At 42.7% G+C, this 15226-nt stretch overlaps 1 protein-coding gene across 2 annotated transcripts in view; it reads left to right on the top strand.

Moving 5' to 3' along the window:
- Positions 1 to 15226, top strand: part of LOC106562850 (uncharacterized) — a 71465-nt gene that overhangs the window by 49480 nt on the left and 6759 nt on the right. For both annotated transcript variants that reach the window (XM_045689708.2, XM_045689707.2), the window contains 5 exons: positions 5898 to 5979; positions 6902 to 7042; positions 7488 to 7583; positions 9295 to 9378; positions 10829 to 10937. In XM_045689708.2, coding sequence (XP_045545664.2) covers positions 5898 to 5979; positions 6902 to 7042; positions 7488 to 7583; positions 9295 to 9378; positions 10829 to 10937 — 512 coding nt within the window. The remainder of the gene's footprint in view (positions 1 to 5897; positions 5980 to 6901; positions 7043 to 7487; positions 7584 to 9294; positions 9379 to 10828; positions 10938 to 15226) is intronic.

Below are 15226 nucleotides of genomic sequence, written 5' to 3'. Positions count from 1 at the left end.
GTTAGATAGATACACCCTAACACTCGTATAGCCGGTGCAACAGGTACACTCCTCATGGTGAGATAGCGATAGTACGCTCATGTAGCAGCCGCCAGGCTCCTTTCTGTCTGCAGCTGTCCATTACTGATGCTAACTGGCTCCACCTCTACCCTGCTGTCCCGCTGTGGGATATAGAAAGGGATTCATATTGGGATATCAGCTTTAAATCAGACATAGAAAAGCCATGAGGACATTTATGATGGTGTTGTGTTTTTTTGTTCGTCCCCAGAGAATGGTGAGAGAGAGGAATTAGCTAGGAGTCTGAGGGCCTTAAGACAGAGAATGGTGAGGGATAGCATTAACTAGGAGTCTGAGGGCCTGAAGACAGAGAATGATGAGGGATAGCATTAACTAGGAGTCTGAGGGCCTGAAGACAGAGAATGGTGAGGGATAGCATTAGCTAGGAGTCTGAGGGCCTTAAGACAGAGAATGGTGAGAGAGAGGAATTAGCTAGGAGTCTGAGGGCCTTAATTAAGACAGAGAATGGTGAGGGATAGCATTAACTAGGAGTCTGAGGGCCTTAAGACAGAGAATGGTGAGAGAGAGGAATTAGCTAGGGGTCTGAGGGCCTTAAGACAGAGAATGGTGAGGGATAGCATTAACGAGGAGTCTGAGGGCCTTAAGACAGAGAATGGTGAGGGATAGCATTAACGAGGAGTCTGAGGGCCTTAAGACAGAGAATGGTGAGGGATAGCATTAACGAGGAGTCTGAGGGCCTTAAGACAGAGAATGGTGAGGGATAGCATTAACGAGGAGTCTGAGGGCCTTAAGAGATGAAATCATCAGGTGAGCTGGTGTTTTATTGCCTCTCTGTTTCCCATCCGTCAGAGGACACACACGCACACATAAACATGCATGCAGGCACACACACTCACACACACTTGTAAGAGGGAACATTGCGTGAGGATAATAGCCCCTTTCATAAAATGTGAACATGATGGAACGCATCATCAGAGAGTCAATGACATCATCGTAACTAATGGTAACCCAAACACCCTCAACACAAAGCATCTGTCACTGTCTCTGTTGGTGGAAGACACTGCTAATAAAGTTTAAAGATTTCCGGTGTCACATTTATCTGGCCATAATCAGAGGGACAGGAAGATATTATATTAAAGCAGATGGAAGACATCACTGTTTAGAGGATCTCTGATATATTCTATAGATATTATATTAAAGCAGATGGAAGACATCACTGTTTAGAGGATCTCTGATATAGTCTATAGATATTATATTAAAGCAGGTGGAAGACATCACTGTTTAGAGGATCTCTGATATAGTCTATAGATATTATATTAAAGCAGGTGGAAGACATCACTGTTTAGAGGATCTCTGATATAGTCTATAGATATTATATTAAAGCAGGTGGAAGACATCACTGTTTAGAGGATCTCTGATATAGTCTATATATGCATAGTCACTTTAACTATACATTCATGTACATACTACCTCAATTGTCCCGACCAACCGGTGCCCCCGCACATTGGCTAACCGGGCTATCTGCATTGTGTTCTGCTACCCACCACCCGGCAACCCCTCTTTTACGCTACTGCTACTCTCTGTTTATGATATATGCATTGTCACTTTAACCATATGTACATGTACATACTACCTCGATCAGTGCCTGTATATAACCAGTGCCTGTATATAGCCTCGCTACTGTTATAGCCTCGCTACTGTATATAGCCTCGCTACTGTTATTTTACTGTTGTTTTTATTTCTTTACTTACCTATTGTTCACCTAATACCTTTTTTGCACTATTGGTTAGAGCCTGTAAGTAAGCATTTCACTGTAAGGTCTACACTTTTTGTATTCGGCGCATGTGACAAATAAACTTTGATTTGATTTTGATTAGATATTATTTTAAAGCAGATGGAAGACATCACTGTTTAGAGGATCTCTGATATATTCTATAGATATTATATTAAAGCAGATGGAAGACATCACTGTTTAGAGGATCTCTGATATATTCTATAGATATTATATTAAAGCAGGTGGAAGACATCACTGTTTAGAGGATCTCTGATATATTCTATAGATATTATATTAAAGCAGATGGAAGACATCACTGTTTAGAGGATCTCTGATATATTCTATAGATATTATATTAAAGCAGGTGGAAGACATCACTGTTTAGAGGATAGTATGTGTTGATACAGTTGAAGTCGGAAGTTTACATACAGCTCAGCCAAATACATTTAAACTCCATTTTTCACAATTCCTGACATTTAATCCTAGTAAACATTCCCTGTCCTAGGTCAGTTAGGATCACCACTTTATTTTAAGAATGTGAAATGTCAGAATAATAGTAGAGAGAATGATTGATTTCAGCTTTTATTTCTTTCATCACATTCCCAATGGGTCAGAAGTTTGCATGCGCTCAATTAGTATTTGGTAGTATTGCCTTTAAATTGTTTAACTTGGGTCAAACGTTTCAGGTAGCCTTCCACAAGCTTCCCACAATATGTTGGGTGAATTTTGGCCCATTCCTCCTGACAGAGCTGGTGTAACTGAGTCAGGTTTGTAGGCCTCCTTGCTCGCACACAATTTTTCAGTTCTGCCCACAAATTTTCTATAGGATTGAGGTCAGGGCTTTGTGATGGCCACTCCAATACCTAGACTTTGTTGTCCTTAAGCCATTTTTAAGCCACAACTTTGGAAGTATGTTTGGGGTCATTGTTCATTTGGAAGACCCATTTGCGACCAAGCTTTAACTTCCTGACTGATGTCTTGAGATGTTGCTTCAATATATCCACATAATTTTCCTTCCTCATGATGCTATTTCTTTTGTGAAGTGCACCAGTCCCTCCTGCAGCAAAGCACCCCCACAACATGATGCTGCCACCCCCGTGCTTCACGGTTGGATGGTGTTCTTCGGCTTGCAAGCCTCCCCCTTTATACTCCAAACATAACGATGGTCATTATGGCCAAACAGTTCTATTTTTGTTTCATCAGAAAGTACGATCTTTGTCCCCATGTGCAGTTGCAAACCATAGTCTGGCTTTTTATGGTGGTTTTGGAGCAGTGGCTTCTTCCCTGCTGAGCAGCCTTTCAGGTTATGTCGTTATAGGACTCGTTTTACTGTGGATATAGATACTTTTGTACCTGTTTCCTCCAGCATCTTCGCAAGGTCCTTTGCTGTTGTTCTGGGATTGAATTGCACTTTTCGCACCAAAGTACGTTCGTCTCTTGGAGACAGAAGGCGTCTCCTTCCTGAGCGGTATGACGGCTGTGTGGTCCCATGGTGTTTAAACTTGCGTACTATTGTTTGTACAGATGAGCATGGTACCTTCAGGCGTTGGACCAGACTTGTGGAGGTCTACAATTTTTCTTCTGAGGTCTTGGCTGATTTCTTTTGATTTTCCCATGATGTCAAGCAAAGAGTCACTGAGTTTGAAGGTAGGCCTTGAAATACATCCACAGGTACACCTCCAATTGACTCAAATTATGTCAATTAGGATATCAGAAGCTTCTAAAGCCATGACATCATTTTCTGGAATTTTCCAAGCTGTTTAAAGGCAGTCAACTTAGTGTATGTAAACTTCTGACTCACTGGAATTGTGATACAGTGAATTACAAGTGAAGTAATCTGTCTGTAAACAATTGTTGGAAAAATTACTTGCGTCATGCACAAAGTAGATGTCCTAACCGACTTGCCAAAACTAGTTTGTTAACAAGAAATCTGTGGAGTGGTTGAAAAACGAGTTTTAATGACTCCAACCTAAGTGTTTGTAAACTTCCGACTTCAACTGTATGTGGGCTAGTCTGTTTGACATTTCCAGATATAGTCTGTGTTTATATGTGGTCTAGTCTGTTAGACATCCTGGTGAGACTAGAGACGTCCTGCTCCTCTGGCTGGGCAGTGATCCCCTGTTAAGACTAGAGACGTCCTGCTCCTCTGGCTGGGCAGTGAGCTCCTGGTGAGACTAGAGACGTCCTGCTCCTCTGGCTGCGCAGTGAGCTCCTGGTGAGACTAGAGACGTCCTGCTCCTCTGGCTGGGCAGTGAGCTCCTGGTGAGACTAGAGACGTCCTGCTCCTCTGGCTGGGCAGTGAGCTCCTGGTGAGACTAGAGACGTCCTGCTCCTCTGGCTGGGCAGTGAGCTCCTGGTGAGACTAGAGACGTCCTGCTCCTCTGGCTGGGCAGTGAGCTCCTGGTGAGACTAGAGACGTCCTGCTCCTCTGGCTGGGCAGTGAGCTCCTGGTGAGACTAGAGACGTCCTGCTCCTCTGGCTGGGCAGTGAGCTCCTGGTGAGACTAGAGACGTCCTGCTCCTCTGGCTGGGCAGTGAGCTCCTGGTGAGACTAGAGACGTCCTGCTCCTCTGGCTGGGCAGTGAGCTCCTGGTGAGACTAGAGACGTCCTGCTCCTCTGGCTGGGCAGTGAGCTCCTGGTGAGACTAGAGACGTCCTGCTCCTCTGGCTGGGCAGTGAGCTCCTGGTGAGACTAGAGACGTCCTGCTCCTCTGGCTGGGCAGTGAGCTCCTCCTTTATTTAGTATATGACCCACAGGAATCTTTAGCCATACCCAAAATAGCCATCAAAGGAGTGTGGATTCATTACATGTCTTAAGTATTAGCTATACCTTTACTTAGCAGTGAAATATGCAACCCTAACCCTACCTCATGGTACAATCAACCCTAACCCTAACCCTACCTCAGAGTACTGTCAACCCTAACCCTACCTCAGGGTACTGTCAACCCTAACCCTACCTTAGAGTACTGTCAACCCTAACCCTACCTCAGGGTACAATCAACCCTAACCCTAACCCTACCTCAGAGTACTGTCAACCCTAACCCTACCTCAGGGTACTGTCAACCCTAACCCTACCTCAGAGTACTATCAACCCTAACCCTACCTCAGGGTACTATCAACCCTAACCCTACCTCAAGGTACTGTCAACCCTAACCCTACCTCAGGGTACTATCAACCCTAACCCTACCTCAGGGTACTATCAACCCTAACCCTACCTCAGAGTACTATCAACCCTAAACCTACCTCAGGGTACTATCAACCCTAACCCTACCTCAGGGTACTGTCAACCCTAACCCTACCTCAGGGTACTATCAACCCTAAACCTACCTCAGGGTACTATCAACCCTAACCCTACCTCAGGGTACTGTCAACCCTAACCCTACCTCAGGGTACTGTCAACCCTAACCCTACCTCAGGGTACTGTCAACCCTAACCCTACCTCAGGGTACTGTCAACCCTAACCCTACCTCAGGGTACTGTCAACCCTAACCCTAACCCTACCTCAGAGTACAATCAACCCTAACCCTAACCCTACCTCAGAGTACAATCAACCCTAACCCTACCTCAGAGTACTATCAACCCTAACCCTAACCCTACCTCAGAGTACAATCAACCCTAACCCTAACCCTACCTCAGAGTACAATCAACCCTAACCCTACCTCAGAGTACTATCAACCCTAACCCTAACCCTACCTCAGTGTACTATCAATCCTAACCCTAACCCTACCTCAGAGGACTATCAATCCTAACCCTACCTCAGAGGACTATCAATCCTAACCCTACCTCAGAGTACTATCAATCCTAACCCTAACCCTACCTCAGAGTACAATCAACCCTAACCCTACCTCAGAGTACTATCAACCCTAACCCTAACCCTACCTCAGAGTACTATCAATCCTAACCCTAACCCTACCTCAGAGTACTATCAATCCTAACCCTAACCCTACCTCAGAGTACTATCAATCCTAACCCTAACCCTACCTCAGAGGACTATCAATCCTAACCCTAACCCTACCTCAGAGTACTATCAATCCTAACCCTAACCCTACCTCAGAGGACTATGAAAGAATGATGTTCATTGAATAATATGTCTTGTTTTAAAACAGTAACAGCATCAAGAAGACCCAGCCTCCCATCCCCATCTCCAAGATCGACAACAGGCTGGAACAGTACACTCATGCCATAGAGGTATACTATGCTGTACTTCACTATACTTTACAATACTATACTGTACCGTACCATGCATTGCAATACTATACTATGCCTTACTATACCTTACAATACTTTACTATGCTTTACTATACTATACTGTGTTATACCGTACTATACTGTACTATACTGTACTCTACTTTACTATGCTTTGCTATACTTTACTATACTTTGCTGTACTTTACTATGCTTTACTATACCGTACTATACGTTATAATGTTTTACTATACTATACTATAATTGACTATGTGTTACTATACTATACTATACTTTACTATACCGTACTATATGTTATAATGTTTTACTATACTTTACTATGCGTAACGATACTATACTTTACTATAATTTACAATACTTTACAATAGTTTAAAATACTTTACAATACTGTACTTTACTATACCTTACTGCGCTTTACTATACTATACTGTTCTTTACTATACTTTACTATGTTTTACTATGCTTCACTATGCTTTACTGTACTTTACTATGCTTTACTATACTATTCTTTACTTTACTGTGCTTTACGTTAATATACTACTAAGTACTGTAATATACTACACTATACGATACTATACTGTACTATTGTTTTCCAACTCCAGTGCTCCAGTTCCTCCAACAGCTCACATTAGGAGTCCCAGAGTTGATTAACACTGTACTGTATTATACTAATCTACTGCTATCTTACATCCTCTGAGTTTTCATCCCCTGTACGACCGATAACATTTAAAGCTACTCCTTTATTTAGCTGAACTTAAACCATAACGCAGGAGTGGCCAAGCCTCCCCCGAACAGAGAGAAACTGGCTATGCAGGCTTTTTCTTTAGCCCTGTTTAACAACACAGTGTAACCAATTCAGTCCAGACAGTAAACGGAAGTTAACGGTCATGTCTCATCTGTCCAGACGTCCTCTAAGGAAGCCAAGGCAGCCAGGCAGCAGGCTCTGATGGACCTGCCCAGCCCCACTGAGCCTGTGGCCTCCAAGAAGAACCTGTTTGAGGCCGGGGAAGCTTGGAGCCAGACCCCCAGGGAAACACCTTCCAAGGTAGGGAAAGATGACATACGGACAGCCATTGTCTTTTAGCAGGGGGCTGGATATCCAAACGTATTCAGTTGATGATAAATAGAGACTCTGCATACTGAAACATGCTCTTATTGATGACAGACCTCTAACCACTTTAGTGAACACTATCCAATGGTATGAAGGCATCGGTGGGCCTCTCCTCCATTTTTAGTGAACTCAATCATCAAATTAATCATAACACAAAAGTAGCGTTTATACCTTATTACATTTTTTTGACGGGGAAAAATGTGCAGTGTTCAACATTTCTGTCAACGTGTCAGATTTGGCAAGTTGGTTCATTTTCCTCTGTAGTCCATAAATCAGTGACTTAATGGAAAATGCTTTTGCACCTTTTGAATAGGAAATAGGGTGCCATTTGTTATGTTAATACACGACTTCATCATGATTCATCATCTGTGTTTCTCAGGATACAGAGGGTCTGAACGTAGGCGTGGCCGACCTCATCCACCAATGGGTGAAAGGGAACCCAGACGGAAGCTGCAAAAGCCTCTCCAAGCCAGCAGTGAGTAACAACAGTCACCTGTCTTTCCCAATTCTCTCAGAGCTACTCACGATGACTTAGTTACATCAGAGCTACTCACGATGACTTAGTTACGTCAGCGCTACTCACGATGACTTAGTTACATCAGAGCTACTCACGATGACTTAGTTACATCAGAGCTACTCACGATGACTTAGTTACATCAGAGCTACTCACGATGACTTAGTTACGTCAGCGCTACTCACGATGACTTAGTTACATCAGAGCTACTCACGATGACTTAGTTACATCAGAGCTACTCACGATGACTTAGTTACATCAGAGCTACTCACGATGACTTAGTTACATCAGAGCTACTCACGATGACTTAGTTACATCAGAGCTACTCACGATGACTTAGTTACATCAGAGCTACTCACGATGACTTAGTTACATCAGAGCTACTCACGATGACTTAGTTACATCAGAGCTACTCACGATGACTTAGTTACATCAGAGCTGCTCACGATGACTTAGTTACATCAGAGCTACTCACGATGACTTAGTTATGTCAGAGCTACTCACGATGACTTAGTTACGTCAGCGCTACTCACGATGACTTAGTTACGTCAGCGCTACTCACGATGACTTAGTTACATCAGAGCTACTCACGATGACTTAGTTACATCAGAGCTACTCACGATGACTTAGTTACATCAGAGCTACTCACGATGACTTAGTTACGTCAGAGCTACTCACGATGACTTAGTTACGTCAATACGACAAGTCGACAACAGTTACGACTCAGTTATGACTCAGTGACGACTCAGGTACGACTCATACTAAATATCTATCCAACTTTGAAATAGTCAACTGTAGAACTACGTCAGGAGTGGCCTCCTCCTGATGGCTAAGGGGTGTGGAGGCTTTTGCTCCAACACTGCTGTAACACTCCTGATTCAGCTAATCAGGCTTCTGATTGGAAGCTTATTTTCTGGATCGGGTGTGTTGGAGCAGGGTTGGAGTAAAAGCCTGCACACCCAACAGTCCTCCGCGACAGCTACTTGTGAATCCGTTGATCTGTCATGTAGTTGAAGTGAAACTTAACTCAGCTCACTGACATGTCAATCTTGACAATTCTGTTGCTGCACCTTCTCTTCTTCTTCTCCTTCTTCTCCTTCTTCTTCTCCTTCTTCTCCTTCTTCTTCTCCTTCTCCTTCTCCTCCTTCTTCTTCTTCTCCTTCTCAGTTTTCAACTGTCTTTCTACATCTCTGGCACATTCTAATCTGTCCCTTCTTCAAGGTAACTGTTCTCCGTCTTTCCTTCATATCTAACATATATGTGAATATATTACCACCCTATAGCTTTATCATCAGTCTCATATGTAGGCCTACTTTATCAATGTCAAGTCAGACACGTATTGTCATATTGTATTTCCCAGGATATATCAAGTCTGGTGATTGTACTATTTCTATAAAACGCTGCCCCCTGTGGGGGGGATGTTAGTATAGCAGAGTAATAATCAAACCCAACCTCTCTCTCCTGATTGGTACAGTAGCCTCTCTATCTACATTCATGACACAATATTATCTGCAGTAGCTTGAATAAGATTTAATCCGCTATCTGTTCGTGTTCATATTTTTTGTCTATATATTTGTATTGATAACACCGTAAAGCACAGGATTGACAGAAGGGTATTAACGTGTTGATGTGTGTATCTTCTCTAATGGTTGATGTGTGTTTGTTCTGTCAGGAGGTGAAGGCCGGTGATGTTCTGAGCAAGAAGAACCTCTGGGAGAATCTAGGAGACTCTTCGCCGGCTGGGAGGGCAGGGAAGGTAGTTTAGGCTTAAATCCAATTAACAAATCCATTCATTCATTAAACTACATAATATATACAGTGCATTCGGAAAGTATTCTGAGCCCTTAGATTTTTCTAAATGTTGTTATGTTACAGCCTTATGATTTGCAAATGTATTAAAAATTAAAAACAGAAATACCTTATTTACAGACCCTTTGCTATGAGACTCGAAATTGACCTCAAGTGGCCACCTGTGGTAAATTCAATTGATTGGACATGATTTGTAAAGGTACACACCTGTCTATAAAAGGTCCCACAGTTGACAGTACATGTCAGAGCAAAAACCAAGCCATGAGGTCGAAGGAATTGCCTGTAGAACTCCGAGACAGGATTGTGTTGAGGCACAGATCTGGGAAAGGGTACAAAAAAATTCTGTAGCATTGAAGGTCCCCAAGAACACAGTGGCCTCCATCATTCTTAAATGGAAGAAGTTTGGAACCACCAAGACTCTTCCTAGAGTTGGCCGACGGGGGAGAATGGCCTTGGTCAGGGACCATCTGAAACAAGATTCTCTGGTCTGATGCAACCAAGATTGAACTCTTTTACCTGAATGCCAAGTGGAAACCTGGCACCATCCGTACAATGAAGCATGGTGGTGGCAGCATCATGCTGTGGGGAGGTTTTTCAGCGGCAAGGACTGGGAGACTAGTCAGGATCGAGAGAAAGATGAGCGGATCAAATTACAGAGCGATCCTTGATGAAAACCTGCTCCAGAGTGCTCAGGACCTCAGACTGGGGCGAAGGTTCACCTTCCAACAGGACAACGGCCCTAAGGACGCAGCCAAGAGAACACAGGAGTGGTTTCTGGACAAGTCTCAGAATGTGCTTGAGTGGCCAAGCCAGAGCTTGGACTTGAACCCAATCAAACATCTCTGGAGAGACCTGAAAATAGCTGTGCAGCGACGCTCCCCATCCAACCTGACAAAACTTGAGAGGATCTTCAGAGAAGAATGGGAGAAACTCCCCAAGTACAGGTGTGCCAAGCATATAGCGTCATACCCATGAAGACTCAAGGCTGTAATCTCTGCCAAAGGAGCTTCAACAAAGTACTGCGTAAAGGGTCTGAATACTTATGTAAATGTGATATTTCAGATTTTTTTTATAAATGTGCAAAGATTTCCAAAAACCTGTTTTTGCTTTGTCGTTATTGATGAGGGGAAGAAAACAATTTAATCCCTTTTAGAATAAGGCTGTAATGTAACAAAATTTTGAAAATGTCAAGAGGTCTGAATACTTTCCGAGTGCACTGTATGAGGTCTGTTATTCAATTGGTGGATTATATTCAAAACAAATAGCTGTCAACACAAAGGTGTATGAAACTTTTGAATATTGGTACTTAAAATAATACATTGAAATTATACATGCCTGCATTTGTACAAATTAAATATATAATATTTTTTTCACTGCAATAATGAACTCTTTTCTAGGGAGCTTCCTCTGGTAAAAAGTACAAATTTGTGATGATGGCTCACGGCAAGTATGAGAAGGTTGCCATCGGTGATGATGATTACAACGAGCACACAAACGGAAAATCAAGTAAGACTCACTTACATCCCATATTTACTTAAAAAAAAGAAAATGGCAGCTACATCCCATATTTACTTAAAAAAAAGAAAATGGCAGCTACATCCCATATTTACTTTAAAAAAAGAAAATGGCAGCTACATCCCATATTTACTTTAAAAAAAAGAAAATGGCAGCTACATCCCATATTTACTTTAAAAAAAAAAATGGCAGCAGTGGATGTGTAGTTGTTGGCTTTGTGTAAAAACAATCCCATTCATCTGTTAGTAATGTATCATCATGTCTGTCCAGGACAGAGAGAGAGGTCTGGTAGTAATGTATCACCATGTCTGTCCAGGAGAGAGAGAGATCTGTTAGGCCATCCCATACCATCTCTGTCCAGGAAAGAGAGCTGTCTGTTAGGCCATTCCATACCATATCTATCCAGGAGGTAGAGGTCTATTAGTTGCAATTCTATGGTATTTATTAGTTCCTTAGCAGTCACGCCTTGGCATGCAACCAAGTGATTGTGATTCTCTTCTACCATATGAAGGTACTTAGAATACCAGTACTAGATCTTAGACTACAAGTACTAAATCTTAGACTACCAGTACTAGATCTTAGACTACCAGTACTAGATCATAGACTACCAGTACTAGATCTTAAACTACCACTACTAGATCTTAGACTACAAGTACTAAATCTTAGACTACCAGTACTAGATCTTAGACTACCAGTACTAGATCTTAAACTACCAGTACTAGATCTTAGACTACCAGTACTAGATCTGTAGACTAGACGGGTCATTTCTCAATCAACTAGGAACTAATGTGCCACAAACCACATCAATAATGGTACATGACTAAATAAAAACAACAAGAAACTGATACAACAGCTTAGAGTTTACTTCAATGTAAACATGTAGACAATAAGCAATAATTTAGTTAATCACACGATAGGCAACAGCATTCTATACTGGACACGTCTATACAAAATAATGTCCTGTATATACAATCAATACAGGTTTTACCTTCTTCAGTTTTGAACCCGGTGCCACAGTCATTTTTATTACTGCACACTTTTGAGTCAAGCCAATTCTAGAACAAGTGTAAAGCAGCAGTGTGGTTATGGTTGGCTCATGAGGATACACCCGTTATTTATCAATGAAAAATAATTTCATTAAACAAAGACCTGAGAAGCATCAGATAGCTATAACAAAAATAGACATCTTAAATAAAAAAAATTATGCCACAAATTCTCAAAAGTTCCTTACAGAAGAATAAACCTTTAAAGCTTTAAGAAAAAAAAATCATGCTCATTAGATCTATTCCAGCGACAAAATTATCAAAAGCTTATTTTAAAACACCAACTGCGTCTTCATCATTTAACAAATTAACCGTCAGTGTCACTTACCCACTTAACTTCCTGTATCACAAAGACCCTTCTGTAGTTTATTACACGTCTTCCTGTATCACAAAGACCCTTCTGTAGTTTATTACACGTCTTCCTGTATCACAAAGACCCTTCTGTAGTTTATTACACGTCTTCCTGTATCACAAAGACCCTTCTGTAGTTTATTACACGTCTTCCTGTATCACAAAGACCCTTCTGTAGTTTATTACACGTCTTCCTGTATCACAAAGACCCTTCTGTAGTTTATTACACGTCTTCCAATATCACGAAGACCCTTCTGTAGTTTATTGCCTGAGGCACGTTTATCTTACATTCCTTCATTCTTATCCATTCTGCACCATTGAAGACATTCATCATAAAGCAATCCATGTCCTATCATCATGTCCCATAAGGATCCATGTCCTATCATCATGTCCCAATGAGGGTCCATGTCCTATCATCGTGTCCCAATGAGGATCCATGTCCTATCATCATGTCCCATAAGGATCCATGTCCTATCATCATGTCCCAATGAGGATACATGTCCTATCATAATGTCCCATAAGGATCCATGTCCTATCATCATGTCCCATAAGGAACCATGTCCTATCATCATGTCCCATAAGGAACCATGTCCTATCATCATGTCCCATAAGGATCCATGTCCTATCATCATGTCCCATAAGGATACATGTCCTATCATCATGTCCCATAAGGATCCATGTCCTATCATCATGTCCCATAAGGAACCATGTCCTATCATCATGTCCCATAAGGATACATGTCCTATCATCATGTCCCATAAGGATCCATGTCCTATCATCATGTCCCATAAGGATCCATGTCCTATCATCATGTCCCATAAGGATCCATGTCCTATCATCATGTCCCATAAGGATCCATGTCCTATCATCATGTCCCATAAGGATACATGTCCTATCATCTCCAACGTATCTAAAAACTGTCTCCCTCCTCCTACTGGACATTTTACATAACATTAATAGATTCCATTTGCTATTTAAATATATTTTCAACGAACCTGCAAACTGAAAGTGCTTTTCAAACCAACTTTTTTGTGTTGTCATTTTAAGTAGGGCCTACGTATCCTTCTGCTGCCTTCTATTTAAGCCACACCTTCTCTCCCTGTATGTCCATGTTCTGCAGCTGTGCCCCTTCCGGAGCTCCCCTGTAGAGTTATTAACACTAGAGGGAAAACTTCATATCTTTTCCATTGACTTTAAAAACGGTTCATGCAGTCACAGTTTATGGTGTTAAGTTCAAAGTTAGAGTTCTCCCTTTAGTCTGGTGTATATACCTCTATTAGCTAGGCTCCACCTTTAACTAGGCTCCACCTCTAGCTAGGCTCCACCTCTAACTAGCCTCCACATCTAACTAGCCTCCACATCTAGCTAGCCTTCACATCTAACTAGGCTCCGCCTCTAGCTAGGCTCCGCCTCTAGCTAGGCTCCGCCTCTAGCTAGGCCCCGCCTATAACTAGGCTCCACCTCTAACTAGGCTCCACCTCTAGCTAGGCTCCACCTCTAGCTAGCCTCCACCTCTAGCTAGCCTCCACCTCTAGCTAGCCTCCACCTCTAGCTAGCCTCCACCTCTAGCTAGCCTCCACCTCTAGCTAGCCTCCACCTCTAGCTAGCCTCCACCTCTAGCTAGACTCCACCTCTAACTAGCCTCCACCTCTAGCTAGGCCCCAACTCTAGCTAGGCCCCGCCTCTAACTAGGCTCCACTGCTAGCTAGGCTCCACCTCTAGCTAGGCCCCGCCTCTAGCTAGACTCCACCTCTAGCTAGGCTCCAGATCTAGCTAGGCTCCACCTCTAGCTAGGCTCCACCTCTAGCTAGGCTCCACCTCTAGCTAGGCTCCACCTCTCTCACAGCTACACTGCTCTGTCATCCAATGCCTTTCCGTCCCATCAATCCAGGAATGTACAAGCCCTATTAATTACACACTGACATAAGACACTCTATTCCTAACCTCACCCAGGGTGAACACTCCAAGACTAAAACACTAGCAATGCTTAAAAAAATACAACATCTTTCTCTGGAGCAAGAAAGATGTAACGAAAACCATCTGCATGCATCCAACATCATTGTCTTATGAGCTCATGATCATAGTTAAAATCATAGTTTAAACACCATATTGAAATAAATATCCTGGCATAGCCTACTGCACTGCAGCCCTTGATCGGAAGCTTATTTAACATACAAACCTCTAGCTATATGATAACTGAAATGAATATATTGAGGTTTATTCATCTACTTAATGAGAAGATTGAGCAGCAGAATTCTGGTGTGAGTTCCAAGTCAGACATCAGTTGTTCTTGTGGAACCGAATCCCCTGGCAGTTTTATTAAAGTCCTTCCCTTCCCCGTCCTGATTTTTGCGGTTAATCAGCCCCCTTTGGAACACAGCTGACATCTTCACCAGCGGCTTCTCTGCAGCCTCTTTTATCTTTCTGGCATCAAAGCGTGGACTGTAGAGGAGGAGCGGCAGGCGATTGGCAAAAGAGGGGACAACCTCCATCTCATTATCTTTCTGCTGATTGCCTTTCCGTGTCTTATTGGTCTGCTCTCTCTGGTCTTTCTTCTTGTCGGAACCATTAGGAGCTTTGCTAGCTTTGATCTGCTGCATGATTGCATCTTTGGTAGAGAACATCTGGAAGAGCATGGCGTCCCACATCTTCATTGCTCTGGGTGCCTCTGTCTCCTTCAGCACTTCTTTGCCCTTCTCAGAGTGGTCTTTGAACTCTGCTGAAGAAGCTTGACTAGATTTGGCCTGGTCAGTGTTCTTACTGTAGGTGGCGCCATCCCTGCTGACAGATTCAGGCTCTGGGAACTGAGGTTCCTCTGGTTCAACGACCATGTGTTTTTTGAGGCGCGACCAGCCACTGAACATGGTCTTCAGACTTTTAGGTTTC

The sequence above is a fragment of the Salmo salar genome, chromosome 11 (genome assembly GCF_965601325.2).
Source record: "Salmo salar chromosome 11, fSalSal1, whole genome shotgun sequence".
NCBI lineage: Eukaryota > Metazoa > Chordata > Actinopteri > Salmoniformes > Salmonidae > Salmo > Salmo salar.
The sequence above is the reverse complement of the archived record's forward strand: the minus strand, read 5'-3'. Positions and strand labels throughout refer to the sequence as shown.